This window comes from Clupea harengus, chromosome 7 (assembly GCF_900700415.2).
Source record: "Clupea harengus chromosome 7, Ch_v2.0.2, whole genome shotgun sequence".
In the NCBI taxonomy this organism is placed as follows: Eukaryota; Metazoa; Chordata; class Actinopteri; order Clupeiformes; family Clupeidae; genus Clupea; species Clupea harengus.
The window spans coordinates 18,091,935-18,119,434 of NC_045158.1; the positions used below are offsets into that span (position 1 = coordinate 18,091,935).

The 27,500-nt window shown below is 44.8% G+C and overlaps 3 protein-coding genes across 4 annotated transcripts in view; 2 read left to right on the plus strand and 1 right to left on the minus strand.

Moving 5' to 3' along the window:
- Positions 1 to 8,966, plus strand: part of cfap299 (cilia and flagella associated protein 299) — an 84,632-nt gene extending 75,666 nt beyond the window's left edge. The window contains exons 5-6 of the mRNA XM_012835119.2: positions 4,983 to 5,112; positions 8,824 to 8,966. Coding sequence (XP_012690573.1) covers positions 4,983 to 5,112; positions 8,824 to 8,919 — 226 coding nt within the window. The 3' untranslated portion in view covers positions 8,920 to 8,966. The remainder of the gene's footprint in view (positions 1 to 4,982; positions 5,113 to 8,823) is intronic.
- A 3,091-nt stretch (positions 8,967 to 12,057) lies between these two features.
- bmp3 (bone morphogenetic protein 3) lies at positions 12,058 to 18,549 on the plus strand. The gene is made up of 3 exons (XM_012835121.3): positions 12,058 to 12,727; positions 13,489 to 14,387; positions 15,645 to 18,549. The coding sequence occupies exons 1-3, from the start codon at positions 12,445 to 12,447 to the stop codon at positions 15,834 to 15,836; spliced, it is 1,374 nt and encodes a 457-aa protein (XP_012690575.1). The 5' UTR covers positions 12,058 to 12,444; the 3' UTR covers positions 15,837 to 18,549.
- A 414-nt stretch (positions 18,550 to 18,963) lies between these two features.
- prkg2 (protein kinase cGMP-dependent 2) overlaps positions 18,964 to 27,500 on the minus strand; it is a 28,684-nt gene continuing 20,147 nt past the window's right edge. For both annotated transcript variants that reach the window (XM_031570713.2, XM_042708274.1), the window contains 8 exons: positions 26,837 to 26,973; positions 25,299 to 25,388; positions 24,577 to 24,718; positions 23,940 to 24,103; positions 22,997 to 23,119; positions 22,584 to 22,646; positions 21,080 to 21,146; positions 18,964 to 20,855 (listed from right to left, as the gene is read on the minus strand). In XM_031570713.2, the coding sequence (XP_031426573.1) occupies positions 20,760 to 20,855; positions 21,080 to 21,146; positions 22,584 to 22,646; positions 22,997 to 23,119; positions 23,940 to 24,103; positions 24,577 to 24,718; positions 25,299 to 25,388; positions 26,837 to 26,973 (882 nt within the window). In that variant the 3' untranslated portion in view covers positions 18,964 to 20,759. The remainder of the gene's footprint in view (positions 20,856 to 21,079; positions 21,147 to 22,583; positions 22,647 to 22,996; positions 23,120 to 23,939; positions 24,104 to 24,576; positions 24,719 to 25,298; positions 25,389 to 26,836; positions 26,974 to 27,500) is intronic.

Below are 27,500 nucleotides of genomic sequence, written 5' to 3' on the forward strand. Positions count from 1 at the left end.
AGCAGTGCACTGAGAGGCACACGGCGGCCATCGAGAGGCCCGTTACCGTTTCCACGGCGATGGGCAGGTTTTTTCACACCCCGTGCTTTGTGAGCGGAACGCGTCGGGGTGTGGCGCCCTCCATCTGCACAAACCTCCGACTATCGCCGTGACAACGGCTCATCGGGGACGCAGCACGGCAGCGGCCAGTGCCAGCGAATTCAGCGAGCTCTCACGCGACGACCCCTGTTCCTAACTTCACAGAGCTCAGCGCACATGCACCCCTCTGTCCCATCATGCCTTAGGACGGGGCAGACTTTTTTTTCTTCTATATTTCATGATTTCTTCTCTCTCTCTCTCTCTCTCTGTTCTTCCCTCTTTTCTCCGCTCTTCTTAAAAGCCCTGGAAGCGTCTCTCCATGTTCTCTGTTAAAATATCTCACATCTGTCCCTGCTGCCTTGGACTAAAAAAGCCAGTGGTTCACCAGCGCATAAAAGTGGTCAGCCCAAAAAAATGTTAATTGCCATATGGGCCTGAAGGTATAAATAGACACTGCAAGAAAGAGAGAGAGAGAGAGAAAGGGAGAGAGAGAGGAAGAGAAGGAAAGAGAGGGAGAGAGGAGAGAGAGAGAGAGAGAGAGAGAGAGAGAGAGAGAGAACTTGTTGGGACTGCTCTTTTAGATAGAGGAGGTGTCCATCCACATGGTCCTGAAAGCGCACAGACGGTGACACTGGGCTGGTGGTGGTGTGCGTGTGTGTGTGTGCGTGTGTGTGTGTGTACATGTGTGTTATGTGTGTTTGTGTCTGTGTGTGTGCCTGTGTGTGTGTCTGTGTTTGTGTGTGTCTGTGTGTGTGTGTGTGTGTGTGTGTGTGTGTGTGTGTGTGTGTGTCTGTGTGTGTGTGTGTGTTTGTGTGTGTCTGTCTGTGTGTGTGTGTGTGTGTGTGTGTGTGTGTGTGTGTGTGTGTGTGTGTGTGTGTGTGTGTGTGTGTCTGTGTGTCTGTGTGTGTGTGTATATTGTTTTAGGAGATTGTTAAAAGTGCACTGAGATGCACTGCTGCTCCTCCTGCTCCAACAGGGCAGCACACATCCGCGCGTCCATGACAACCGCGTGTGCTGTTCCACAACGGAGCACCAGCAGACGTCACTTTTGGGACGGGAGGCCTCCTCCACACGCTGCACACACACACACTGCACACACACACACACACTGATGAGTTCATGCCCTCCCCCAACACTCACACACACACACACACACACACACACATACTGTACAGACACACACACACACCACCCCACTACTACAACAAACACTCACACACAAACAAATGCTCACACATATGCACTACACACACACCCACTTGCGTCACATACATACACATAAGCATATGCTACGCAGCCATACACACACACACTCACACACACACAAACTATCTCACACAGACAAATCCTACATAGTCTCTCTCTCACACACACACACACAAGCACACACACAGAGAGGAGCTGGCAGATGTTGGCGGTGACAGTGCGCTCCATTAACCACGAAGAAGCAGTTGATGCGTTTGCTGACAGGAGCAGCCAGATGTTGGACAGGAAGTAGAGCGCTCGTAGGGACACGTCATGTGGGAGCAGGGCCCTCTCTCTGCTCCCCACTCGGAGCACTCGCACTAACAGCACACTGCGGGGACGTAGAGACAGGAGAGGAGACACACAGGCCAAGAGTTCAGCAGGAAAGTCTGAGTGAGTGTGTAAGTGTGTGTGTGTGAGTGAGTGAGTAAGTGAGTGTGTGTAAGTGTGTGTGTAAGGGTATGAGTTAGTGAGTGTGTGAATAAGGGAATGAGTGAGTGAATGAATGAATGAGTGAGTGTGTAAGTGTGGGAGTGAGTGTGTACGGGTATGAATGAGTGAGTGAGTGAGTGTGTGAATGAGGGAATGAGTGAATGAATGAATGAGTGAGTGAGTGAGTGAGTGAATGAGTGAGTGTGTAAGTGTGTGAGTAAGTGTGTGAGTGAGTGAGTGTATGAATGAGTGAGTGAGTAAATGTGTGAGTGAGTGAGTGAGTGAGTGAGTGAGTGAATGTGAATGTGAATGTATAAGTCAATAAATGAATGAGTGAGTGTGTGAATGAGTGAGTGAGTGTTTAAGTGTGTGAGTGAGTGTACGAGTGAGTGAGTGTGTGAATGAGTGATCTCTCCCATCACTCACTCTCTCTCTCTCGCTCTCTCTCTCACTCTTCACTCTCTCTCTCTCTCTGGGTGCCAGTGAGGTGATAACAATGGGATATATCAGGGCAGCAGAAGTGTGAGTGGAGTTCTCCCTGAGTGTGGTGCTGGCCGAGGGGGGGGAGGGGATCTCTGGCTGATTTACGCCCGCTGGACGCTCATACACTCGGTGCCGGACTCTCCAGAGGCAGCCGTTGCGGGGAGACCGGTAGCAAACACGCTACTACAACCCTGCTCACTCCAGCCCTTCTCTGTCTCCCCGTTTCAAGTGTCCATGAAGCACTGTCGTCTCCATGTCTGCAGTAAAATGGAACATAAATGCTGAGATTTGTTTTTTACAAGAAGACTGAGCTTGAAGGTTTTATAGCATCGATATGTTGGCACTTGATTTGCAGACACCCTAAAAGCATTCGCAAGACCAAAACATTTTTACGGGCCTTCAATAGTGGCTGGTCGACTTCATAAGTCATCAGAGATGGCTACTGGGGTGATTCTCCTCCAATGAGACCCAACACAGGACAGCCTTGTGCTGAACTAGCTCTCTGATCTATCACCCAAGGTCATAGCTCTCTGATCTATCACCAAAGGTCATGGCTCTCTGATCTATCACCAAAGGTCATGGCCCTGAAGATCTATCACCAAAGGTCATGGCTCTCTGATCTATCACCAAAGGTTATAACTCTGAAGATCTATCACCAAAGGTCATGTCCCTGAAGATCTATCACCAAAGGTCATGTCCCTGAAGATCTATCACCAAAGGTCATGTCCCTGAAGATCTATCACCAAAGGTCATAACCCTGAAGATCTATCACCAAAGGTCATAACCCTGAAGATGATACATGTGTACCTCTCCAAACCATCGAGAATGTATACACATAATGGCAACAAATATAAGAGGCGCTGTATGCTGTATGGAAAGTAACTACAGTCAGATGGACATGGTCTCTCATATTCAGATACTGGCTCAATGGGTTTTGGATGTCTTAAGAATGTTCTGCATTTTGTTTACATACTAATTTATATTTACACTTATACATGGTTACATTATTATACACTTAATCCAAATGCACATACTTATTGAGAGTTTAACTAAACAGACTGGAGTTTACACTGTAAAGGCATTATCTCCATGTCTCCACCAACAAAAGCCCCCTGGAGATGAGGAAGTAAACCTGAAGTAAAGCTACTAGACTACACTAGGCTCCAGCTCCATCTCTGGCTCAGAAGTAGGTTAGAGCCCCTCTCAGACACCATCAGGGAAGGGCAAGAACACGCCATGTTACCAGTGTCATCAGTGACTCTTGATTAACAAAGTGAGAAACATTTGATGGGCCACTTACAAAACGTGTGTTGGACCAAAGGTTGCCAATGCCATCACAAAGATTGGCTCACATTTACCGGCCTGTTGGAGTGAGTCCCTTATGTAATTAGTTATTTAATGAATTACTTTTTAATTTAATGGAGTGAGATTATCTTCCTTTACACAGCAGTTTTTCTATTTCTGCTTTCCTGATTGCATGCCAACCATTCTGTGATCCATTTGTGTGCATGTGTGTGTAGATATGTGAGTGTGTGTGTGTGTGTGTGTGTGTGTGTGTGTGTGTGTGTGTGTGTGTTTATGTGTGTCTGTGTGTCTGTGTGTGTGTGTGTATGTATGTATCTGAGTGTGTGTTTATGCGAGTGTGTGTTTGTGTGTGAGTGTGTGTGTGTGTGTGTAGGTCTGTGAGTGAGAGTGTGTGTGTCTGGCTGTGGATCGCCTAAGCTTGCTTTACCTTCACAAGGTCCTGCTCACCTGCTCCTGATTTGTCCCCCTGAAAACTAGTTGTGAGATTATGGAGCCTCGTGCCTTCCTGTGAACAATGGCCTGGTTTTCCTGCACTGATCCCGACAAGTCAATCAGCACATACGGTTTGCATTTCGCCCAGCTAAGATTTCCCCCGTGTTAGCTTTCCCTGTCCCTGGGCCCTCACATGCTGTTATACACACATACACACACACACACACACACACACACACACACACACACACACACATGCTGATGCCTCTGTGCTTGTGTCAACACAGCTAAGTGGGAAAGGAAAGGTGGATCCAAACGGTTGCCATTGACTAATCTGTCCTTTATTTTGGAATCCTAAACTTGGAATAAATGGAATTCCTGAGGATCCACAGTTCTGTCAGCCTAATGTCTGTCCTTCAGCCACCCCTAAGCTTCAGCCATCAAATTAGAAACAGATCCTCTCTCTCTCTCTCTCTCTCTCTCTCTCTCTCTCTCTCTCCTCCCTTCTCACTTTGTAATACCGTGGTTACATGGATTCGAATAACTGCCTTAGTCGGACTGAAATCGCATTATCCGTTTCATGTAAGCACCTTAGTCGGATCGTATAGTATCAATGCTAATTGTTCACATAAAGAAACATTAAAATAAAATAAAATAAAAAACGTAGCCAGAATTAGGGTCTTAATGCAGAGCAGTTGCTGACTGTAGGTAGTCATTTCATTTTAGATGGTTTAGATGTTTTTTTGTTTTGTTTTATTTCCTTTGATTTGTGTTGCTTCCTCTCAAAGGTGCCCTAAAAACAAAAGCATTACCAATGCTAAACTCATTGATTACATTCTGTGGTTTTGATGTGTGTGTGTGTTTTCCAGGTCATTTATTTTGTCTTTCTTTCTGTCTTTCACAGGACAGTTTTCATGTGAAAACATCTTATCCAACTGAACATGTCAATCTAATCTTGTCTGTCTGTGTGTGCACACGCGTGTTTGTGTGTTTGTGTGTGTGTGCAGCTTCTATAACTGGGAGACCCAGATATCCACCTCAAATGCTAGTGCCAACTACCAGGTGATAGCGGAGAACTCCACTGGTCTGCTTTTCAAAAACAAACGAGATCGCAAAATCCTCAACGTAGACCCCAAGGTAAGCTACAAAGCTATATGTGTATGTATGTATGTGTATGTTTTTTTTCAGTTTTTGTCTATGACAGTGAACTTCTCAGTGTGTATGTGTGTCTGCTTTTCCTGTATTTATCAGATTGTGAGTGAGAGTGTGTGTGTGTGTGAGAGAGAGAGACAGAGACAGAGAGAGTCAGTATCCATGTGTGTGTGTGTGTGTGTGTGTGTGTGTGCGTGCGCGTGCGCGTGCGCGTGTGTATGTGTGTGTGAGTGTGAGTGTGAGTGTGAGTGTGAGTGTGAGTGTGTGTGTGTGTGTGTGAGTGCGTGCTTGCGTGCGTGCGTGTGTGTGTGTGTGTGTGTGTGTGTGTGTGTGTGTGTGTGTGTGTGTGTGTGAACATATGAGTGTCATTCCCTCAGCAAACAGATGGCTGTTGATTGAGATCACCTGTTGAGGCTCATTACCAGCCTACATGGCCAGCCTAAGGGGGGAGCTGTAAACCCCAGTGCCGTGGGGACCGCAAGGCTGAGTTATGGTGGCGTTTACAGGACAAGGTGCCTGCAGGGCTCAGTGACTAGAGGAATTACTTAATCATAGCCAGTGTACCTATAATGCTCTTGATTCGTCTAAATCGACTTTATTCAGCTAATCAAGAGCGCCATCGGCAAGTTCTGCCAGGTATGCAGAGTGCATGCAGGTAGGAGAGGCCCTGGGAGTAGGATTCACAACCACTGGACAAGCTGCCTGAGGGGCTGAGGCACTAGCTGCCTGGGGGTCTTTGTGCCTGGATGGCTGCAAGCCTGACAGTGGGTGACTGGGAGGCTACATGAGCCAGAGAATTAAGGCCTGGGTACCCGTACGGCTGTTGGATCGGGTGCCTGAGGGGTAATGCACCGGACAAATGGGCCTGGAGGGCTGCATGCATAGAACTAGAACGAATGCAATGGCTATAAGCAACGGTAATCTGTATACACAACTTCCTGTTTCACCTCAGTTACACTCCTATTACTATGGATACTAATGAGCACTCAAATGCATGTCACATATACCCATAACACTAATGGAACGACCAACATCGAACAAAGTGCGTCATTGACGCACTAATCGGTTAACTGACTGTATTTAACTGTAAGTGTTTAACAGTATTTAACTGTAACTTTCCAAGTTTAACATGGAACACAGCGTAGTTATGACTAGGAATACGTCTTCTAATGTCAGGAGCTGTGTGTATGCATGGCTGCAGTGTGTGGCTGTGAGGCTGACGGGTGTCTGAGTGCTTTCCCAGGCCTCCCCATGTGCCTCTCTGCTGCCAGGTGTTAATGAGGCCAGCAGCTCTGCTCTCAAATCATTACACCACCTCACACCTCATGCTTCTCACCTCAGCCTGCTGACTCACCACACACACACACACACACACACACACACACACACACACACACACACGCTTACTTACTTATCTATTTACACACACACACACGCTTACTTACTTATCTATTTACTGACTTATTTATTTACTAATTTACTGACGTACACATTTACTTTCTTACTTACCTATTTACTGACTTAATTACTTGTTTACTTAATTACTTACTAATTTACTGACATACTCATTAACTTACCTACTTAGATTTACTTATACTGAATTACTTACTGACCGACTTACTGACTGACAGATTTACGTACTAACTGACTTAATGATACTTAGTTTCTTGCTAAAGCCCCGGACACACCAAGCAGTCGGCCAATGGTGGGCCGTCAGTGAGCATCTGCGGCCCTAGTTGTTGCGGTGTGTCCTGCACCGTTAGCACTAGTCGGATCCCCGTAGGGGGCTTTTCAGCCGATTGAGCAGCTTGAATCAGCAGCGGAGAGAGTGTGTGTGTGATCTGTGAGGGAGACCACTCTGAGTGGCGGTTCAGCAATTTTATATTAATCAGAGGTTCGGGAAAGGCCCTTGAGCCTGTCATTGTAGTATCCATAAATTCACCCATTTAGTTATGTTATGGAACAGTCTGTGGTGAGCGAGAGTGGTGTCAAAATGGTAAGCACGCTGCTTTGACTATGGTTTGATAAGTAGAGTTATTTCCTCTCATGCAACACTCAAAACCCAAGATAACGACTGTGAAAACTGACTTCAATCAGGTATATTTGGTGCTGGGGCAGATAGAATGTGTGCATGTGTATGTGTGTGAGTGTCCTGTGCTTAGATTATGTATGTGTGTGTGTGTGTGTGTGTGTGTGTGTGTGTGTGTGTGTGTGTGTGTGTGTGTGTGTGTGTGTGTGTGTGTGTGAGTGTGTGTGAGAGAGTATGTACCCTGTGGTCAGTGTATCTCCTCTTTGAGTGTGTGTCCTGTGGCAGGGCCTCTCTGTCAGGCCCTGACTGCAGTGAGGGGTCCCCCTGTGGGGGCGGGGCAGCCCTGAACCATATGTGTGAGCTTGATGGAAGGGACATTATGGCTGCTGTTTTCATTCCACCTGGGAAGAGCCGGTTGTGGAGACAGGTGCTTCCTTCACACACACACACACACGCACACACACACACACACGCACACACACACACACACACACACACACACACACACACACACACACACACACACACACACACACACATGTACACTCACCATCTGCCCTGAGATCAAGGGAATGCACTGTGAAATCATGCAAGGACCAATTCTCTATCCCTGTCTCGCTCGCTCCCTCCCTCCCTCCCTCCCTCTCTCCTCCTCCTCATCCTTTTTATCCCTCTGCCTGAGGGCATGGAGGCAGGGGAGCTATTTGGGAAGTAAAAGCTTGCCGAATGGAGGAGCAGACAGACAGGGAGCGAGCTGGAGAGTGGCGGTGGAGAGGGGCCTGTGAGCCACTAGCTCTGCTGAGGCAAAGCTTGGAGAAGAGAACACACATTCCTCCCCATTCCTGCCACCCTGCCCAGGCTCACAGAGCACACAGGCACCGGGACATATTCTTCAATTAGTTTGAGTTTCTTTAGTTTGGTTACAATTCAGTTTTTTTGTATTCGCTTGTTGTGGCCACGCTTTATAATGCAGTGACACTCTTAGGTTCTGTATACTAATCATAAGGCAGGTTTATGTATATAGCACAATGCATACACATTGGTAATTCAAAGTGCTTTACAGAGGAGCAGATAAAAGAACATAAGAGATTAAAAAAGGTAAAGTAATCAATCAGTACATTGTCGTTAAGTTCATGTTGCAATGCAATGTTCAAACAGATGGCTAGGATTAGGATGACACTTCAGGTAAGTGACATGTGTGGGGTGCTTTATATGAGCTGGAATTCTCAGAGCGTTCAATATAAAGGTTTACTTCACCTGCCATAGTGATGAAACCTATGCATATTGTGTTTGTCTACCCCTGATTAGAGTGTAAATGCTTAAGCAGAAAAGATACACTAGGTTGTGCGTACAAACAACAGACTGACTCCTGATTAAGAATTGAGCTTTTGTCTTTTACTTAGAATTCAATTCAATTTTAATTTTATAGCGCCAAAACAAATAAATTGTCTCAAGGCGCTTTACAGAGCCCAGTGCCTGGACCCCCTTAGAACAAGCACAATAGCGACAGGGGCACTGTTACAGGGGTAAGAAGAGTAGGAACAGAAAAACAAGTCGGTGGTACATCAGATATGTATTGCCCTGGTTGGTGGATAGTACAGCACCTCGGTTGCAGCTTTAGTATGTGGTCTGATATAATGCCTCTCTGTCTATTACCCCCCTTCCAGGCCTACCCTGGTGATAACTCGTCCAGAACTCCCCTGCAGTCGGATCTCTACACTCAAGTCGTCATCTATGACCACATCACCCGGAGGAAAACCTAGAGCCAATGGCCGCCCAGCACTCTGCAATTAAAGCCCTATTAAACCCAGCCTGAAGCCTCTCATTTCAGCTGTGTAAAAGCTGTTTTAGGCCACTGCATTTATTCTCCAATGCGTGTGTGTGTGTGTGTGTTGTGCAAGTGTGTGTTTGTGTGCATTTGCATACATGTGTGTGTCGTGGATGGGTGTGTATATGTTTGGGGGTATTTGCACGGACACGTGTGTGTATGTGCATATGTATATATATGTGTGTTGCATGCAAGTGTATACATTTGTGTGTGTGTCTGTATTTGTGCAATTGTGTGTGTGTTTGCGTGAGCGCATTTGGTGAAAAACATCTGGGTGTAGGGAAGTGTGGGCAGGGAGCAGGAGGAAGATGGTTAAAGACGTGTGTGTGGCCTTCCTCAAACGTTTCGAAAATATCCTCAAGCACTTAGCCAATACCATCACAATTCATAAATACAAACTTCAGACTTCAGCCTCTTTCACTGCATTGGTTCGTCTTAGCACTGGTGTCATTTGAGAGTCCATCTTAGACACATCCTACCTCACACAGTGCACGTAGAAAGGGTGAGTACTATATATGTGTCCTATATAAAACAGTGTCCAACTTTACAGTGCGTACTCACTCACAACATATACCACCTCACACATGTTCACCCTTAAGCTGTGTGTTTTGGGGGCAAGGCCCTGTTCATGTATCCTAGCCGTTCAGTGAGGGGACAATACTAACCAATACTAATGCTTATAAAGTACAAAATAGGAAACAAAACTACACATCTAGAACATGAAAGAGAATCAGACCCAACACACTGTTGTATGGGTGAAATGATTGTGCTGGACAGAATTGTGGTCCCTCTACACCGACTATTTGCAAATACATGTTTAATGCATTTTTTTATTTTTTTTTTATTTTATTTTTTTTACTGTCTGTCAAAAGCCACCTGAGAACAAACAATTCCCAATTCCCCTTTGTTTTAACATTCTGCGTCTTAAATATGTGATGACAGTTTGACAGTGACTGAGAGGGGTGCACCACTCTGTGAACATCAGGGATCTGCTTCTGAGAAACATGTCCTGTGTGCCAGAAGCATGCTGTGGAGGGCCCAGCGCTGTTGTTGCACCAACTCGGCCCAAGAAAATGTTTCTACTGTTTGTCTAAACAAATTAAAGGCAGAGTGTATGTGTGTGGAGGGTGGGGTGGGGGGGTCTTTGATAGATGATGGCAAGCCTTTCATGTCTACCCTCAGGCTGTGAGCTGGAGTGGAGGAACACTGGCCATTTGAGAGAGAGAAAGAGAAGGGAGGGTACAGTTCTGTATTGCACCCAGATTCCCCACATCAAAAATCCTTCATAATTTACATATTCGTCATTCAATAATGGTTCCTTTTCCAACTCAGGCTCACGTTTACAAATAGACTTCAAAATGCCCAGAGCTTGCGGCTGGTGCCCATTTCCTGGTTTGGGGCTATTCCAGGTCGTTGCTGCCGCCACCGGATTTTTTCCCCCCCTGATTATAGGCGTCCCCCTGAAAGGTCCCCTAACCCAGAGCTGATTTTATCAAAGGGGCGGTGGGGGAAGCATTTAATTAGAGAAGAATAACAACGAATGAACGATCTTTTAATGGGTTCCTTTTGCAGGCTTTGACAGTAATGTGGGAGCTGTGTGTGTATGCACTAAATGTTTTTCCCTTCAAGTAGAAACTGCATGATACATTCTTGCAGTTGCACACACACCCCCTATCAGCAGTTTAATGTGGAACAGGTCTGCTGGCCAGATCAGGACAGATCTGTCCCGAATTCAGCTGCTGTTGAGGATCTCACCCTCGCCCTTCCTAACGGCGAGTCCACCTCAAAATTCTCACATTCCGGACGGGTTACTCAGGGCTTTGCTTTTGCGACCAATTTTACCGCATCCCCGCCCCCTTGCTAACCCACCAAGCACTCGTGCAGCCCTATGTGGACTAATCACAGAGCAAACCCTCCGTAGGCAGGCTGGGTGGCAGTTCACGGGCCGCTCAGTCACACACGTTTTATACTTGTTTTGCCTCACAGGGCCTGAGCTCACTGATGTGGCGAAATGGAAGTGATGAAGCGGCCCACTGCAGGAAGATACACGCGCAAGCGCACGCACACGCACAACATGCGCCCATCAATGATCGAATTACCCATACACACACGCAGAGTGGTTTAAGGTTTAGTTGGAGACAGGTGGTAATAGATCAATCATTATGAACAAAATAAAATGTGACTTATTTCCCCGACATATAAATATTGAAATATTTTCTGCGATATAAAGGTATCTAGGTAGAACCTTCTTCGTTTGTGCAATGCAATTATCCTTCGGATGACAAGATCTACATGCAACTCACCATTCAAACTATGAATGAAAATTACACAACCCTGAACAATCCTATCAAATGATAAGATATCCATAAAGTGGGGACATATCTGGCAACGAGTCAAATAGCGTGTGGAAGAGGGTGTATTTAAAGCCTGCGCATGAATCTGGCGTGTAGGGGATGCGATGGGTCATCCGGATCAGGCCGTCGTGTACAGGATGTGTGTGCTTAACTCTATTGAACTCGGGTAAATGGGAGCGAGAGCCGTTAATGCCGCCAATAAGCCACGGCATTCAGCACGGCACCCCAGACGCACAGCTTTGCTGTGAAACATTTCACGGATCTTACTTTCGACCATTCAAAACAGTAGAAAATGAGTCATTCCATCGCTCACAGGGGAAGTTGTATCATGCGTCTGAGGCTAAGACATGACAAAACAGAGATATTGTTACCTGGGCCAGAGGCAATATGAATTACAAATCTGAATCACGATATCTATCGTGGCACTTTATTGTGTCTTTTGCATTGTCACAAATGACAAAATCAGTCTTAAGGACTTTTACGGAGCAACTGTATCGTTGATGTGAGAGTCATAATAGAGATAACCGAGTGCGCGTTCATGTTAAACCATAAATATTTTAGTCCAATTTGTGTGCACTCTTTTGCCACCCCCCCCCCCCCCCCCCCTCTCTCTCTCTCTCTCTCGTTCTCTCTCTGTCGCTCTCACTCTCTCCCTCCCTCTCTGCCCCACTCTTGCGCGGTTTCCGTGTTGGAGAGGAATATCCAACTGCGCTCACAACCCCTATATATTACAAGCACAACGCGATTTACTTTCTATGAAAGCTGAGAAGGGGTGCGATTGGCTGTCGGTTCCGACATCGGCCCATAGTTAAGATACAAAATCATAGGGACTACCCCTCTGGACCCCTACAGTCAACTGCAAGGTGGAGGACCTCAATTTGCACGAACATCCCCGGCGCACTGACGCAAACAGGATTTACAACACTTTATGTGCGAGGACAGTTCACAATCGTCCCCAGTTGTCTGAACTTCAGTCTCCACTGCTATCGCCCTACCCGGGTGATGGTTTCTCACACGGCAGGCACAATTTCGGGGACTTTCTCTGCAGCGACAGCCTAGAGGAACTCTGAACTTTGTCAACTCTGCAGTCGGACTAATACCAAAGCATGGCGAGTTGTCAGCGTGTGCTCGTCCTGCTTCTGGGATGGAGTTATCTATATGTTGGATACTGCGCTCGCTTGAAAGAGCATTTTACGGGGATCACTAAAGAGGTGGAATTGGGGCTTATCGTGGACGCTCAGGACAAAGACCACCACGCCAAAGCAGAGGACGACCTGAGTCTACAAGACACGGTGTCCGAACACATGCAGATGCTCTACGCGAAGTATAACCGGGCAGGTTTTCCCTTCAAGGACGGTAACACTGTTCGGAGTTTCAGAGCGCATTTGGGTATGTAAACACATTGTTTGGGACTTGTGCCGAGGCAGTGAAAATGTCAAAACTTTACAGTAAATTTGCAATGCTAAATGTGCCCATTACTGTCATATTTAGCAGTGTTGTTGTTTTACGGTCTTCCGACGGTGAGAGATTTGTGTGACACTGCAGCCTTGCTGCTGCACTTGTTCTTGTCTGCTGCTCAAGCAGTGAATCCACCTGTTGATCTACGAAGCATAGGGGGAAGTGTACTGGAATTTCCAAACGCATTTGATCTACGTGGACAGCTTGGCTCTGTTCAATACATTAATTCGAATTTTAATATAATTCGTCATCTAACCCACATTATCGTTTTATTACACTATCGTCTCTTGAATCATAGCTGTAGATGGCAACCTTATGTTCATATTCTTTTAAATGATAGAAACAGGTAGCCTAATGTAGCCGTCATGTTATCTAAGCACATGTTTAGGTGGATGGATGGAGACATTTTTGAAACTTTTAAATGCATTCAGTCACTGCGGTTGTAGTAATTTGGTACTGCGAGCACTTTGTGCCCGGCACAGGCAAACCCGTTTAATATCTGAGAAAGTACTGCTCTCTACCGGCTGTCTTTGGCAATGTAAATTTCAAGACGTAGATTGTATGAATCCGGAGTGCCTTGGAAACCTCGACTTGTTACTTGCTTAGATGCTTTTACAAAATACCTGACCACAGGAATGCTGTATCCCTGTTTGTATTTCTTAAGTTAAGCATTTTTGTGTTTTTACAAACAGGGACCATCAACAACAAGCCCTTGCAGATCTTCAACCTGACGTCCCTCACCAAATCGGAAGAAGTGCTTTCAGCCACGCTGCACTATTATATCGGGGACCTCCACAACCACACTCACGGCTGCGCACGGCCAAAACACTGCCCTCGTCATGGCCAGCGGCAGCGCAAGCACATTCAGCTAGGCATTTGGAGTTTTGCCTCCGTTGCCAACAACACCAGAACTCTCGGCCACTTCCGTATCAATGTTTCTACAATGTACAGAGACTTCATCTCATGGCAGTGGAAGGACATTACTCGCGTGGTTAATCAGGCCAAACACCATGACGATCTCCTCATAGGTGTTGACATTGATTCGCAGGGTCGAAGGCCCTGGAAACAACTTCTGTCAGACCGTACACCTTACATTTTGGTCTATGCCAACGACTCAGCCATCTCTGAGCCCGAAAGCGTGGTCTCAACGCTGCAAAGACACAAAACCGCAGTCATTCCGGGACTCCACCGACTGGGACTACACAACCGTAATGCCACAATTCATACCAGGAGGAGACGGTCCGCTAATGTCCTCTTGCCTTTACAGAACAATGAACTTCCAGGCCCAGAGTATCCATATGACGTCACCGGCTGGGACGAAACGAGTCCGTACGACCCTGTCGAGAGCAAACCAGCCAAGAGGCCACGTAAAAAGCCGCGCAAAAACCACCGACACAAGAACCCGCTGCTACAGTTTGACGAGCAGACCATCAAGAAGGCGCGGAAGAAGCAGTGGAATGAGCCGCGCAATTGCGCGCGCAGGTACCTGAAGGTGGACTTCGCAGACATTGGCTGGAGCGAGTGGATTATCTCTCCAAAGTCCTTTGATGCCTATTACTGCGCAGGCTCCTGCCAATTCCCAATGCCAAAGGTTGGTAAACATACATTAAGTTGTATCAGTAGTCCACCGGTTCCACACTATTTCTCTCAAAGGTCCCCTATTGTCCGCCCCCCCCCCTCTTTTTCTGCGTGAGTGTGTGTATGTGTGTGTGTAACAATCGCCGTGTCATGCTGAAAACTTCTGCTGTTAACACATGCTTATTGACACCTAATAGCAAAGTAACTGCGTGCACCCCAGTGCGTAAGCTAGAAAATAAGACTAAAGCGCCACCCTGTGTTGTCAGTGTGTAACGTCAGAAGGTCAAGCTCAGTGCACAGGCACGGCAGCGATTAAAAAAAAAAAAATCAAACAAGAAATACATGCGGGGAAAAAACTGATCGTTTTGTGTCCAGTGACATACAGTCTGTTCAGCAAACATTTAAAAATATCAGTGACATTTGACAGGGATCAAATGTGTCCTGCATATTTATACTTACCTTGTCAAGATTACTAAATTCATTGCATGCACTAAATTTACTACACTGACTACACTACATTAAACAAAGGTAACGTTTGGAGGGAATTCTGATCACTGGTGATTGGCAAATCAGCGCTTTCAAACCCTTTGAAGAATTCACAATACGTTGATTGAGTCATTTCTGCCATTCAGGTTGTAATCCTAATATTGAAATAGTGACATAACACTAGCAGGGAATGCTGAGAGGTATTATAAGGTCTAGACTCTAAGGTCCCTGCTAGGCAAAAAACTAAATTAATTTCATTTTCCATAACATAACACATAAGGCTGAACAGTTACCATAATACAAGTTTGTTGTTTTTGTTGTGTTTTCCTGACATTTCTGTATAACAGGTTGTTTGCTTAATTATATATAATGATTTATTTCTGATAATGTTTTGTGAAAAGTGCATGTCTCAGCAGTGGGTACTTTACGATACGACCTCCATACTGAACCAACTAGAGTGTTATATACAGTGCTGTGTGTGCGCTCTGATTCTCAAACCACCCTTTAGTTACTGACAGCTATTTTGTTGAAGAAAATTGACTTGTGGGTTTAATCAAAAGCGTTCGATCACTGGCAGTCATTTTTTTTCCACAAGCACCGTCTGTTTCCCAAAAGCGTTTTCCCGCGTCTTTATTGTGTTACTCACAATCAAAATAGTGTTTTACAAACCTGGGAAAGGAAACGGGACAGGATTTCTGTATTTGCAAAACAAACCACGCTGACCCTAATCCTTCCTATTCCCTCTATCCTGTCCTGTCCTGTACTCTCTCTATTTCTCCTCCAGTCTCTGAAGCCCTCCAACCACGCCACCATCCAGAGCATCGTGCGGGCGGTGGGGGTGGTGCCAGGAATCCCCGAGCCCTGCTGCGTCCCTGAGAAGATGTCCTCCCTCAGCATCCTCTTCCTGGATGAGGACAAGAACGTGGTGCTCAAGGTCTACCCCAACATGACCGTGGACTCTTGTGCCTGCAGATAATGGACCACCACCCTCCCCCACCCTGGCCCCCTCCACCTTAAAAACATAATTAGCCCCCTACCACCTTAAAAAATAAACTTCCTCCTTCAGCCCTTCCCGTCATGCTTTCCTCATTGGCTTTGGGCGCTGTGGGACATCCACTCCACACGGGGACTCAGAGAGACTGCAGCCAGCAGCCCACACAGTGGGGTCTTCAGTTATTCCACCTACGACCTAAGACCGGATCAGGTCTGGTTTGTGGAGGCTCTGAATAGACCCGAAGACTGTGTTGAGTTTTGCCCATGTTAGAGATCACCCCTCCTCATAGACCATGCAAGCCAATGCATTCTAATCAGTAAACATATGTGTGGTTGGAGGAGACGTTCCGATGGAAGAGATCCTCGCCCAGTGGATGGACATGAACTCTCCACTCACACAGGCAAACCCTGAAGTACCCTGACTGACATCTTCACTAGTGTAGCCGAACAGTGCCGTTAATTGGACACACTGCCAGAGAGCTGAAAGTGTCAGCTTTCTGATTGGGAGGCTAATTTAAGTGGAGTTAAAGCAGAACAGTGGTGTGTGTGTGTGTGTGTGTGTGAGTGTGTGAGTGCCCTCGACACACCGCCCCACAGCTTCCTCTGGTATGTTTATACCGTTGCCTTGTCAACCCCCTACGCAAGACCTGATTCCAGTATCCATATGGCTGCTATACACAGTATATATATACATATACATATATTTAAACTGAGAGGCCAAAAATATGTGTTGTGTGGCCGTTTTGGTTCTTGTTGTGTTGTTTGTGCTGTTATGCAGTTTCTTTTGCCAGGAACATGTGCATATGTCATTATTATTTTGTCACACATACAGTAACTTATACATCACTGCATTGCTTACAGATTGCTATGAAGTGGCCCTTAATGTCAACTGTACATGACTTTGTTTTGTCTCTAATATGGGATTACACCATTGCTTACAATACCTGAGTAAGTAAGTAAGTAGGGGTACAGTTGTTTAAAGACTCTCAATAGCAAACAGAGGGGTACAGTGTAACAGTACATGTGTACAGAGGCTTAACACAGGAAGTGCATCCATAGGGTAGTGATGTATATTGACACAGTCAGGATGGTAGGGTATTGTGTATTATTTCACAGTTTGTTCCAGTTCTAACAAAAAATTGTTCTCACTCCTCTCTATTTATATCTCTGCTGTATGGCTATGATTTGTTGTCTGTAGGGTCTTATACTGCATATTCAACTGCATATTGCATAGTTATACCGCATCCTCATAAACCTGTCCTTAGAGAGTTAGAGTTGATTTACGGTGTAGTGTTTTAGTGTTGCGTTTCGCTGTGCTCTCTCAACTTAACCCCCGCAGTGTTTCACAGTCGCGGTTTTCAGCACCGTATAAGACTGCAAACCTTACATTCCAGTATACCACTATCAAAAAGCAGCGGAACAGCTGAAGTGAACGGAGATATGCAGACCTGTTGGCAAGGGTCGTGTGCCACATCTCATATCCATGTCATCACAACCACGTTGTTAATGGCTACATTGAACAGGAGTCATTGGTATGAGTTTATTTAGTGCTAAATGTGATCTGGAGAATAGACTGTTTCACCAAACAGCATTTTACTGAAGTCAAACCAAAGAAAGACTATTGCAGGTGTATTTGTATTGAACACGATCAAATAAGTTATGCAGCATACGTCAGCGAGACAGGTATTTATACAGATATGGAATCTAGACACTAACACTTTCTTTATTGTATTTGTATATTCGAGCTGTACATATTGTCAATTACATGATTACTGTGATGTAACTTTGTTTTCCAAGAAAGTGCCTTTAACAGATGAATATGTCAGCCATTTTAAAGCTAGGTTTTGTGTCTAAAGCCACTTACAGTAAGTTTGAGGAAATACCTTTTAGAATGATTAAGAAAAATACATATTTATTTTTTTTCCATTAAAGGTCAACATAGCATTTTTACATTAAATATTTTGTTAAATTAAAAGAGGGTGAAATTGTGTTCCTCTGACTCTTTATATAACTGACAATATTTTAGAAAACACATTTTAAGGTATATGGACATTTGGTATCTGTTTATAGTGAAATGTTTGCCACTTCGCATGGAATCTCTAATAGTCACTCCTCATTAAGTGTGGTTTTGAGTGGACACTGCTCCCTCAGAATAGAACTCTATGGAAAATTATACAACTATATATATGAATAAATATATATATATAAACTTCACATTATAAAATAACAAATATAGCCAGAGCACTCCTCTAATTTGTATATTTTTATTAAAGAGCTTCCTATAACACAATGTATAATCTATTTTGTAAATGATATGTTGGAGGCAAAAGGATTTGCTTGTATCATAAGCTTCATAAGAAAGTATATTTGTATATGGAAATGACCTTCAAATGCATTTATTTATTTTCTGTTAATTGCATAATTCCCTTGCCCCCCCTTTTTTTTCTTTCATTACGTTGTCATGGGAATAGATCTTTGACATGCAGCTTTCTGCTAAATGAGATCATGTGGGTTATTACAAGAAGCCTGGAAGGCTGAAAAGGAGACAGGAAGGACAACCTGTGACCTTTTGACCTTTGACCTATGAAACTCTGCAGGTTGGGTCTGTCAGTGAACGCTTCTGTGTTGAGTTTTGCCCATGTAAGAGAACAGCCCTCTGCAAACACCATTCAAATCAATAAAGTTGCGTATGAATAGGCCTCTGTTTTGTCTTGTTGTAGGTAAATGTAATCTCCATCTACTCCTCAGCCCCGGAGCCTCTAGTCCACTCTAGCTGCCTCTTCTCTATGCTGCTGGACAGCTGTCAGGCTCCAAGGGTAACAGCCTTAGCTCTTATCTTGGCTACTGGACTGCTATACACACCTCCAGACCAAAACACATACATATCTTGAACTGGTTACTGTAAGCACCAAACCATTAGCAGTTCTACAGTACTCATATACTCATAATTACGTTATCTTGCAGTCATATACGTATACACTTGTATACTTATACCCTCGTATACTCATACACTTGTATACTTATACATTCGTATTCTTATACACTCACAAATACTCATAGGCTTGTATACTTATACACTCGTGTACTTATACACTCATGCTCATACTGTATGTAGTTGTTAGACACTTGTGTTTATTTAAAAAACATGTACAACCGGACCATAGCATTTTTTCACAGCTTATCTTAAGTTAGTGTTAGTATACAAATCTGTGAGTAATACTTAAAGAAAGAACAGGAAACAAAACATACAGAAATTAGAGTTAGTTACTAGTGGTGGTGTTCTGTGTGTGATCAGGAGACAGGATCTTAAGAGAGCAAAAACTGGTTGGCACAGGCACAGGTTGTATATAAACACTTACCACTACTAGATACAGAGGTAAAATTGACAAAAAAAAACATGTGTCACTGGCCTGGCAAAAACACACAATAGTGTTTTCTATCATATATAAAAAAAAAATAATAATAATTTAAATGTAAGATCTGTGGCACTTCTGCGGAAATCATTGTAACGTGCCCAGAGAACCATGAGGTGAGTAGTTTCACAGGATATACAGAGTACAGAGAATTCACAAATAACAAACCCGCCATGAATGAAGCATAACTGCTGTATACACACTTGGCTTAATATAATGTACTGTTCTCACTGATTGACGGAAGGTCCCATGTCCTACGTTCTGCTCCTGGTAGAGAACACAAGAACCCTTTATGGCTCTGAGAACTCTGGTGCTCAAGGAGCTCTCTGGTGGTTCTGGTGAGCAGGACAGGAAATATGTAGAACATGCTGTAAAGTAGAACATTCCACCCCTAACCTGTCACTAAGTAGACCTGAACATCCTGCAGCTGTACATCTTCTTTTTATCTTCTATCTAAGGCACCGTCTATGTTGCTTACAGAGCAGTGAGCGCATGAAATACATGGAAAAGTTCAACTGGGTTCCCAAATTAAATAGTATAGAGCCCCAAACCTACTAGTATAGAGCCTAAAACCTAATAGTATAGAGCCCCAAACCTACTTTGGAACTGATCTGACCATAATCTGGCGCAGGTCAACCCCAGATGTGTTTCCTAGTAAGTTAAGGTGCTCTCTGGGTAATAGCGGGGTCAAATGATCATTTCCACATTTTCCTTATTGTTTTATCTCTCCCTCCTTTCATCCCTGTACCTCAGCTGTCACTAGGACATGGCGCGCACACACACACACACACACACACACACTCACACACACACCATCACTTTCCTCATAGCCTCCTACTCAATGCCACTGTTCTGAGTCCTACAGCTCTGTTTCCCTGCCCCGTCCTTCCTGAGACTAAAGCTATTAAGCGTTATATACTGCATGTCATTTCATCTTGGATTGTAATCTGCACTTGTTGGACACCTGGATGATTTGGAGCCTTTTTCATACTAATTTAGTCTTTGGCTCTCTCGCGGTACTCGTCTCATGTCTGTTTACTTTTTTGCTGCTTTCTCTCTTTCTCTCTCTCTCTCTCCCTCTGTCCATCTGTCCCAAAGGTCATGAAGATGTAGTACATAAGATGCAATCATCCATCTCGGACTGCATCCTTTGAGAGCCCTGTAAAAGCCGGGAGGTTGGAGTAGCATTGAGATGACTGGCTTTGGGAGGGGACTTTAGGATGACTTTCTGCAGTCCTTTGTCTGTCCTGAAGCCTCTCAGAGCTGGCATCTGATGGAGAGCTGTGACACTAAGCCTGTGGCAGCAGCAATAACTATGCCTATGTCTGTCCTTAACACACCCTTCAGTAATGGCCGGCATAGCCATAGGTAACACGGCCGGGTTTCGGGTGGTTAGACACTGTAAGAGAGAGAGAGAGAAAGAGAGAAAGAGAGACAGACAGACAGACAGACAGACAGACAGACAGAAGGAGTGAGAACTAGCCTACAGACTCTCAGAAGTCCATATCCCAGCCAGAGAGCTCGTCTGGGGGGGTGTCCTCGTCAGGTGGATACGTGTCAAAGTAGCTGTGGTCTGTGGTTCCCGTCAGCTGGAGAAGAGAGAGAGAGAGAGAGAGAGGGTGCGTGTGAGACAGAAAGAGAGATAGATGGATGTAGAGGGAGACAGAGGGAGGGGAGGGAGAGATACAGTAGCATGGCCAAGCTGCAAAAACAACAGATGTGTTTTGAGGGTTATTTAGAAAGAAAATAACCTCTCCAGTGCGGTTAGACTGCTGATCCAGATACAGCTGGATGCGGACCTCACTGTACTTACCTCCCTCTTCAGAGGGGATTTCAGAGTCCTGTTCTTCAGCCCAGACCAGCTGAAGCCACTGAACCATCTGAAACACAAACAGAGAGAGTGCCGACATTGTGCAGAGTGCAGACATTGTGTGTGTGTGTGTGTGTGTGTGTGTGTGTGTGTGTGTGTGTGTGTGTGTGTGTGTGTGTGTGTGTGTGTGTGTGTGTGTGTGTGTGTGTGTGTGTGTGTGTGTGTGTGTGTGTGTGTGTGTGTGTTTGACCTGGGGTCAGTGAAGACATGTGGACATGAGGCGGGAAGGTCATGCTGCCGGCATGACAAGCCTGACCCCACATGCGTCTGCTTATTCTGGGATGTATTGCCGGGTGAGCCTGGGTCATGGCTGCATTTACATTTCCCATAATTCCTCTCCAAATAACACATCAGCATTCCTGCACCAGTGAGCAGCCAGGGGCACATAACCGCAGCCACAAGCATTTCAGAAGAATCAGATCAACCTCGCAACAAAGACACACAGCTGCTGCTGCTACTGGACGCCTCGCTGCAAGTGTGTCTCTGTGTGTGTGTGTGTGTGTGTGTGTGTGTGTGCGTGAGTGTAAGAGAGAAAGTGTGTGTGTGTGTGAGTGTGTGTGAAAAAGAGAGTTTGTTCATGTGTGTGGATATTGATATAAATGTGTGCGTGCGTGTGTGTATGGGAGTGTGTGTGTGTTTTATTGTGTAAGGTGCATGGCCAGGGCAGGTTGGTGAAAAGGTGAATTCTTCTCGTTGGCAAGCACAGTCTAGCCCCTGGGGGACAGAGGATCTGATGGAGATGAAAAGGAGGAGGAGAGGAGAGGAGAGGAGAGGAGAGGAGAGGAGAGGAGAGGAGGGGAGGGGAGGGGAGAGGAGAGGAGAGGAGAGGAGAGGAGAGGAGAGGGGAGGAGAGGAGGTGGAGGAAAAGAGAGGAGAGGATAGGAGAAGAGAGGAGGGGAGAGGAGAAGAGAGGAGAGGGACATGCGGGGGTCAAGATCATTATCTGCCCATCTGTTCACTTTTAGCCCATTATGCTATTACTACCCCACCGAGTGCTATCCTGCTAATGCACCACAGCCCTGGACATGAGAGGAAGGCCAGCCTGGGGAAACACAGGGCCATTAGTGAGAGAGAGAGGGAGAGAGAGAGAAAGAGAGAGAGAGAGACAGAGGGGAGAGAGAGGGAAGAGCAGAGGAGAGAGAGGGGGGAGAGAAAGAGAGAGAGGTGGACAGAAGGAGAGCTTGCAAAAAAGAGAGGGAGATAGCTATTTATTTAAGATAAAAGGAGAGCAAGGAGAGAGTGGGAGAGGGCATTTACTTTCACAGAGAGGGACTGTGGAGACAAACACATGTGATAAGTGAGTCTGGAAGAGAAATACAGAGAGACTGTGTGACTGAGCGAAAGATAGAGAGGGTTAGAAGGAGAGAGAGAGAGAGAGAGAGAGAGATGATGTAAGTGACGAGGAAGAGTGGTATCTCTCCTTTTCTCTGATTCCTCCCCCTCTTACCTGTGCTTCTTGATGTCTGTGATTCCATTCTTCAGGTTTCCCAGACGCTCAGATGGATTCTGTCTACAGTCAGAAGAGAACGACACAAAATGTTACAATTTTTCCAACAATATTGATACACCTTCATAAATAATTCAAAATACTGACTGTATACTACAAAATACTGTTTTGATAAAAAGATATATGCAAATTTTCTCTGAAATTATCATCAACTCTTATGACCAACTCTTTATTCAAGTTTCCAAACAGGTAGAATCAGGACATCAACATATCCTGGACATACTCACAAATAAATCAAGTTACTTTTGCAATATGACAATGAGAAGCAAAGGAGCAATCTTGTGAAGAGAGTCACATTACAGACAAAAACATTCCCTCTCTGCTGTGTGCAGTGTGTGTTTGGCTTTGCGTACCTGCACAGCTTGCGGATTAGGTCTGCCGGCCTCTTGGTGATTCTCTTGGGGAAGTCCAGCGACTCGATGCCCCTCAGGATGAAGGTGTAGGTGATCATCTGGTCTGTACCGCTGAATGGGGGGCTGGAGGGGTCAGACAAGAGGAATGTGTGATGAGGCTTATTTTTATTAAACTGTCTCTTTGTCATGTAAAAGTCATCACGATCATCCTCCTCATCATTATCATCAATCATCATCATCATCATCAGCATCATCATCACCATCATCGTCATCATCTCACAGTCATGTGTGTGGATGCATACGCACGGGCTCCCTGTGTTAATTGACTTGACAGCCCCTAAGGCAACTGCATCTGTACGCACACCAGAAACGTTTCATTAACAGTAAGAAATGGCAAGCGAAGACAGCAGGTTCACTGGAACAGCTGTTTCCCTTAATCCCCACTCTCGCCCGTTTCCTCCATTGTGATAGGTCTTAGCCAATGACCTGAGGCCACTGGAGCATAACGAAGGTAGAGAAATGCTGTAAAATATTTAAATTGTGAGCGTGAGCATCATCGTGTTATGTAAGGCAGCTGGTAAATTCATTTCGCAAAGTAAGGGATTTGCAACAACAGCAGTTGTTACCACTCTGTCAGCCCGGTATTAAATAGAGGCTCAGGCTGAGTGTTTGTTTATTTATCGGCTTGTTGAGGTTGCTTTGAGTGTTGACACATGAATAATAATTAATACAATTCCAATGTATGAAACCTGGAATAAGACACTGATGTCATCAGCACAAGAGTTGACCCTGAGATCTATTATGACCTGTTATAATTGTGCTGAATTAGAGGAATATTCTAGAAAATATATTAGTGTGTTTGTCTTCAGGGAGTGTGATGGGATATGTGTGGTCAAAGGCCCAGGCTGTGTTTCCGTGGTGGAGGTGAGACAGCACCACTGACCTCCCTGTGAGGATCTCAAAGACCAGGATGCCCAGGGACCAGAAGTCCACGCTGAAGCTGTGGCCCTTGTTCAGGATGATCTCGGGGGCCACGTACTCAGGGGTGCCGCAGAACGTCCACGTCTTCTGGCCGCACTTCATCTTCTTAGCGAAGCCAAAGTCAACCTGAGGAGGAGGAGGTCACGGCGATCAAAGTCCTCAGTGAGACATGTACAGTTCAGAGCTCCAGCAGAACTAGCATAAATCAGTAAGATGTAAAACGAGCCCTCTGAATTAGAGGTTTTAAAGGGCATTTATGAATATTTATGAACCACTAATACAAATATAATGTTATTTTGCCTCAGATAATGTCCAATGACAAAGTTCATTAAAGTAACTGGAGCGCCATCTTGTGTTTTATAAGGGCGATGCATCACATACATATAAATGTTTAATCTAAACATGGGCTTATGGAAATGTACATTAAGGGTTTATCGGTTGATGTTTTAGTTTAACGCCTAAGGTGTAATTTAAACTCCTACAAAACATGCAGAACTTCCATACGCTTACTGGTTTCAATAACAATACAAATCACCACCAATAACACACAGGAGCTCAGACTAACCAATCAGTCAAGAGCCAATGAACCGTGTACCAACCAATTTAATGTATCCGTCCGCATCCAGCATGAGATTCTCTGGCTTCAGGTCTCTGTAGATGATGCCCTTGTGGTGGAGGTAGTCGAAGGCTTCAGTCACACAACCCACACAAAACCTGGCCGTGTGCTCATCAAAGCTTCCCCTGGGAACAGATGGGGCAACACCAGCATGAACTCAGCTAGCGTACAGCGCTAAAGCCACGCTAGCGCTCACTTATGTAATATCACACACGGGATAAGTGTAGCGGTTAATTAATGAGCACCTAAATGAGGAGGTAGAATTATGCATGCGTGTTTCACAATAAGATTAAAACACTGGCTGTCAGGTCATGTTATGTAACATCTAAAGGTGGAAAGATGACCTCGTAGCAATGCAGTAGGTGACTGAACTATGTCTCCCCTACCTCTGCACTCATTCCACTTAGCTGCCAACTCCATTTTACAAACCTGCGTCTCAAAAGACTCCAATTATATGCTTGTTTTACGCCTGAAAATGAGATATTGCACTGGGGTGTGATGGCTGAAGTTAGAGTTAGTGGTTTTTGTACTTTATTAGAGATGAACGAGAATGAGATTGTAAGTGAAAGAGAGAAAATGTCTGTTCTGAGACTACTGGTGTTGCATATGCTCTGTCTTTGCATCTTGTCTGATCTGGAAAACTACAATAAAAGTCAGTTCAATGTGCAGTCAATTAAAGTAACCTTCCAGACGTAGAGAACTCACCTGTCTCTGAGGAGACTCCAGATCTCTCCCCCTAAGCAGGCCTCCAGAAGCATGTAAACATACTTGTTGTCCCTGTAGGTTCGGTGGAGCCTGGGGTCAAAGTGCACGCCACAATAAGAAATACATTTAATGAATAAGAAATACATTTAATGTATCACCGCTCAAGCCATTGATACAATTTTACTGTTTGCCTGGGTCACATTCTTGGCATTTCAGAAACATAGAAAGAAACACACACACACACACACACACACACACACACACAAGCAGTACACACACACACACACCCTCATGGCAATACACACACATGCAGTACACACTCATACACATGCTCATGCCCACATGCTGTACACGCATGCACGCACGCGCACGCGCACGCACACGCACACACGCACGCACACACACACACACACACACACACACACACACACACACACACACACACAATTATTACTTTTTCCTGAACTGTTTCTGAAGGCCAGCTGGTGCCTCTCTCTGTAGTTCAGTACAATTTGAAGAAACATTATTTTAATCGCCGGAACAAGAGGAGGACGGGGAATGACAAATGGCTTTAATATGAAGTCTGTAAAGCATATGGTCTATGAACTCAATAAGGGTACCTCACGATCAGATGGTAGGAACCCCAGGAGTGTCGTGTGTTAGACTAACCCAATGATCAAAGCCCGATGATTGACAGTTCAATCTGTCCTATGACACAGTCTGGTTATATCATCACCGATGTGAGTTCTAAACCCATGAGACACATTAGGGTTATGAGCAAAGATATATATTTATAAAGAAAGAAAGTGCATCTGGATAGAACACACTGCGATCCCTTTTCCATGGTTAAATTCCTGACTTTGGGGAGGTACATTTAACATCAGATGCTAGATGTGAGGGTAATGTGCTTCTCTACAGAGTAAAAGTTAAGAGAGACATTTGTATGTGTCTTGGACACTAATTATGAAATTTGGTTTCAGAATCTTCAAATAGCAGAGTATATAACCAGAGCAACTGAGAACAGCCACTCTACAAAAAGCATTTCAGGGAAAGTACCTGTGTGTCAGGTGTGTAATAGAGCAGGTGTGTAACATGTAGAAAAGTGCATGATGTTTATGCAGAATGGTTTTTATGTCGTGTGGCCATGTGGTGCTGGAACTGATGCATAATTCCTGAGATCTGAGTGATCAGGTGGGTGGTATATCAGGTGCATGTATGGTCCCGTGACTGTGATAGCAAGACTGGTATAGATTTGAACAAACCTGATCTGATTATAGATCATGTGGAAAGGTGCTACTAGCACTGACAATGTGAAGTTAGTTGGCACTGAGATTTGAACACCTTTGATGATGACAGGTTTGTTTGATCGTGAGATAGACCAGGTGGTCAGATGGTACTGTGAGTTGATGTTGATGTGAGATTTGAACGCAACTGATGATGAAAGCAGAGCTTGATTGTGAGGTGGAACAGGTGACCAGGTGGTACTATAATTGGTAAAGTGAAGGAAGTTAGAGATGAGTGGTGAGATTTGAACCCACTTGATGATGAAAGGTGAGTCGGCCTCCGTCAGTATCCTCCTTTCAGAGTGGATGTGCTCCTCCTGCTTGTTCTCAACCACGTGGGCCTTCTTGATGCGCTTCAGGGCAAAGGTCACTTCCTCGTTCTTCACCTTCACCTGTGGGACACACACCCTCAATTATCTCTGAGCCAATCACTGAGCTCCAGGTTTCACTAAAAGATCAGTGGCTGGGAGATACCAGCCAAACAGAGATGAGGCATCGTCACATTCCAAGGTTCATAAATGTAGTATGAGGGAAATATGGGTTAAGAATGTGTATGTATCACAACATTTACTCGTGCTCTGATGCTCCAGGTGAAATACAAAACACTCTTGTATGGTGTGTGTGTTTCTGGCTTGCTCTTTATTTAAAGTAGTTCTGGGTACTATGCTTAACCACACACTTCGTATTTATCTATGTATACTGTATATGTATACATGTGTGCTTCAAGTATATCTATTTATATAGTTGGGGTTAGGATTTAAGGTTCAAAGTAAAAAAACTAGTCAAAAATACACCAAAAATCATAAGAGAAATTATGTAAAAGAAAAAGTATCCTACAATGTTTGAAACCTGTTGGCCTCAATAAAGATAAAATAAAAAAAATAAAAAATACACCAAAAAGAATAACATTTAGCATGAC

Bases quoted from the DNA above. Each gene is read 5' to 3' on its own strand.
- bmp3 (XM_012835121.3), top strand. From the start codon at position 12,445: ATGGCGAGTTGTCAGCGTGTGCTCGTCCTGCTTCTGGGATGGAGTTAT. The intron at 12,728-13,488 runs GTATGTAAACAC...TTTTACAAACAG, and splicing joins GAGTTTCAGAGCGCATTTGG to GGACCATCAACAACAAGCCC. The intron at 14,388-15,644 runs GTTGGTAAACAT...TTTCTCCTCCAG, and splicing joins GCCAATTCCCAATGCCAAAG to TCTCTGAAGCCCTCCAACCA.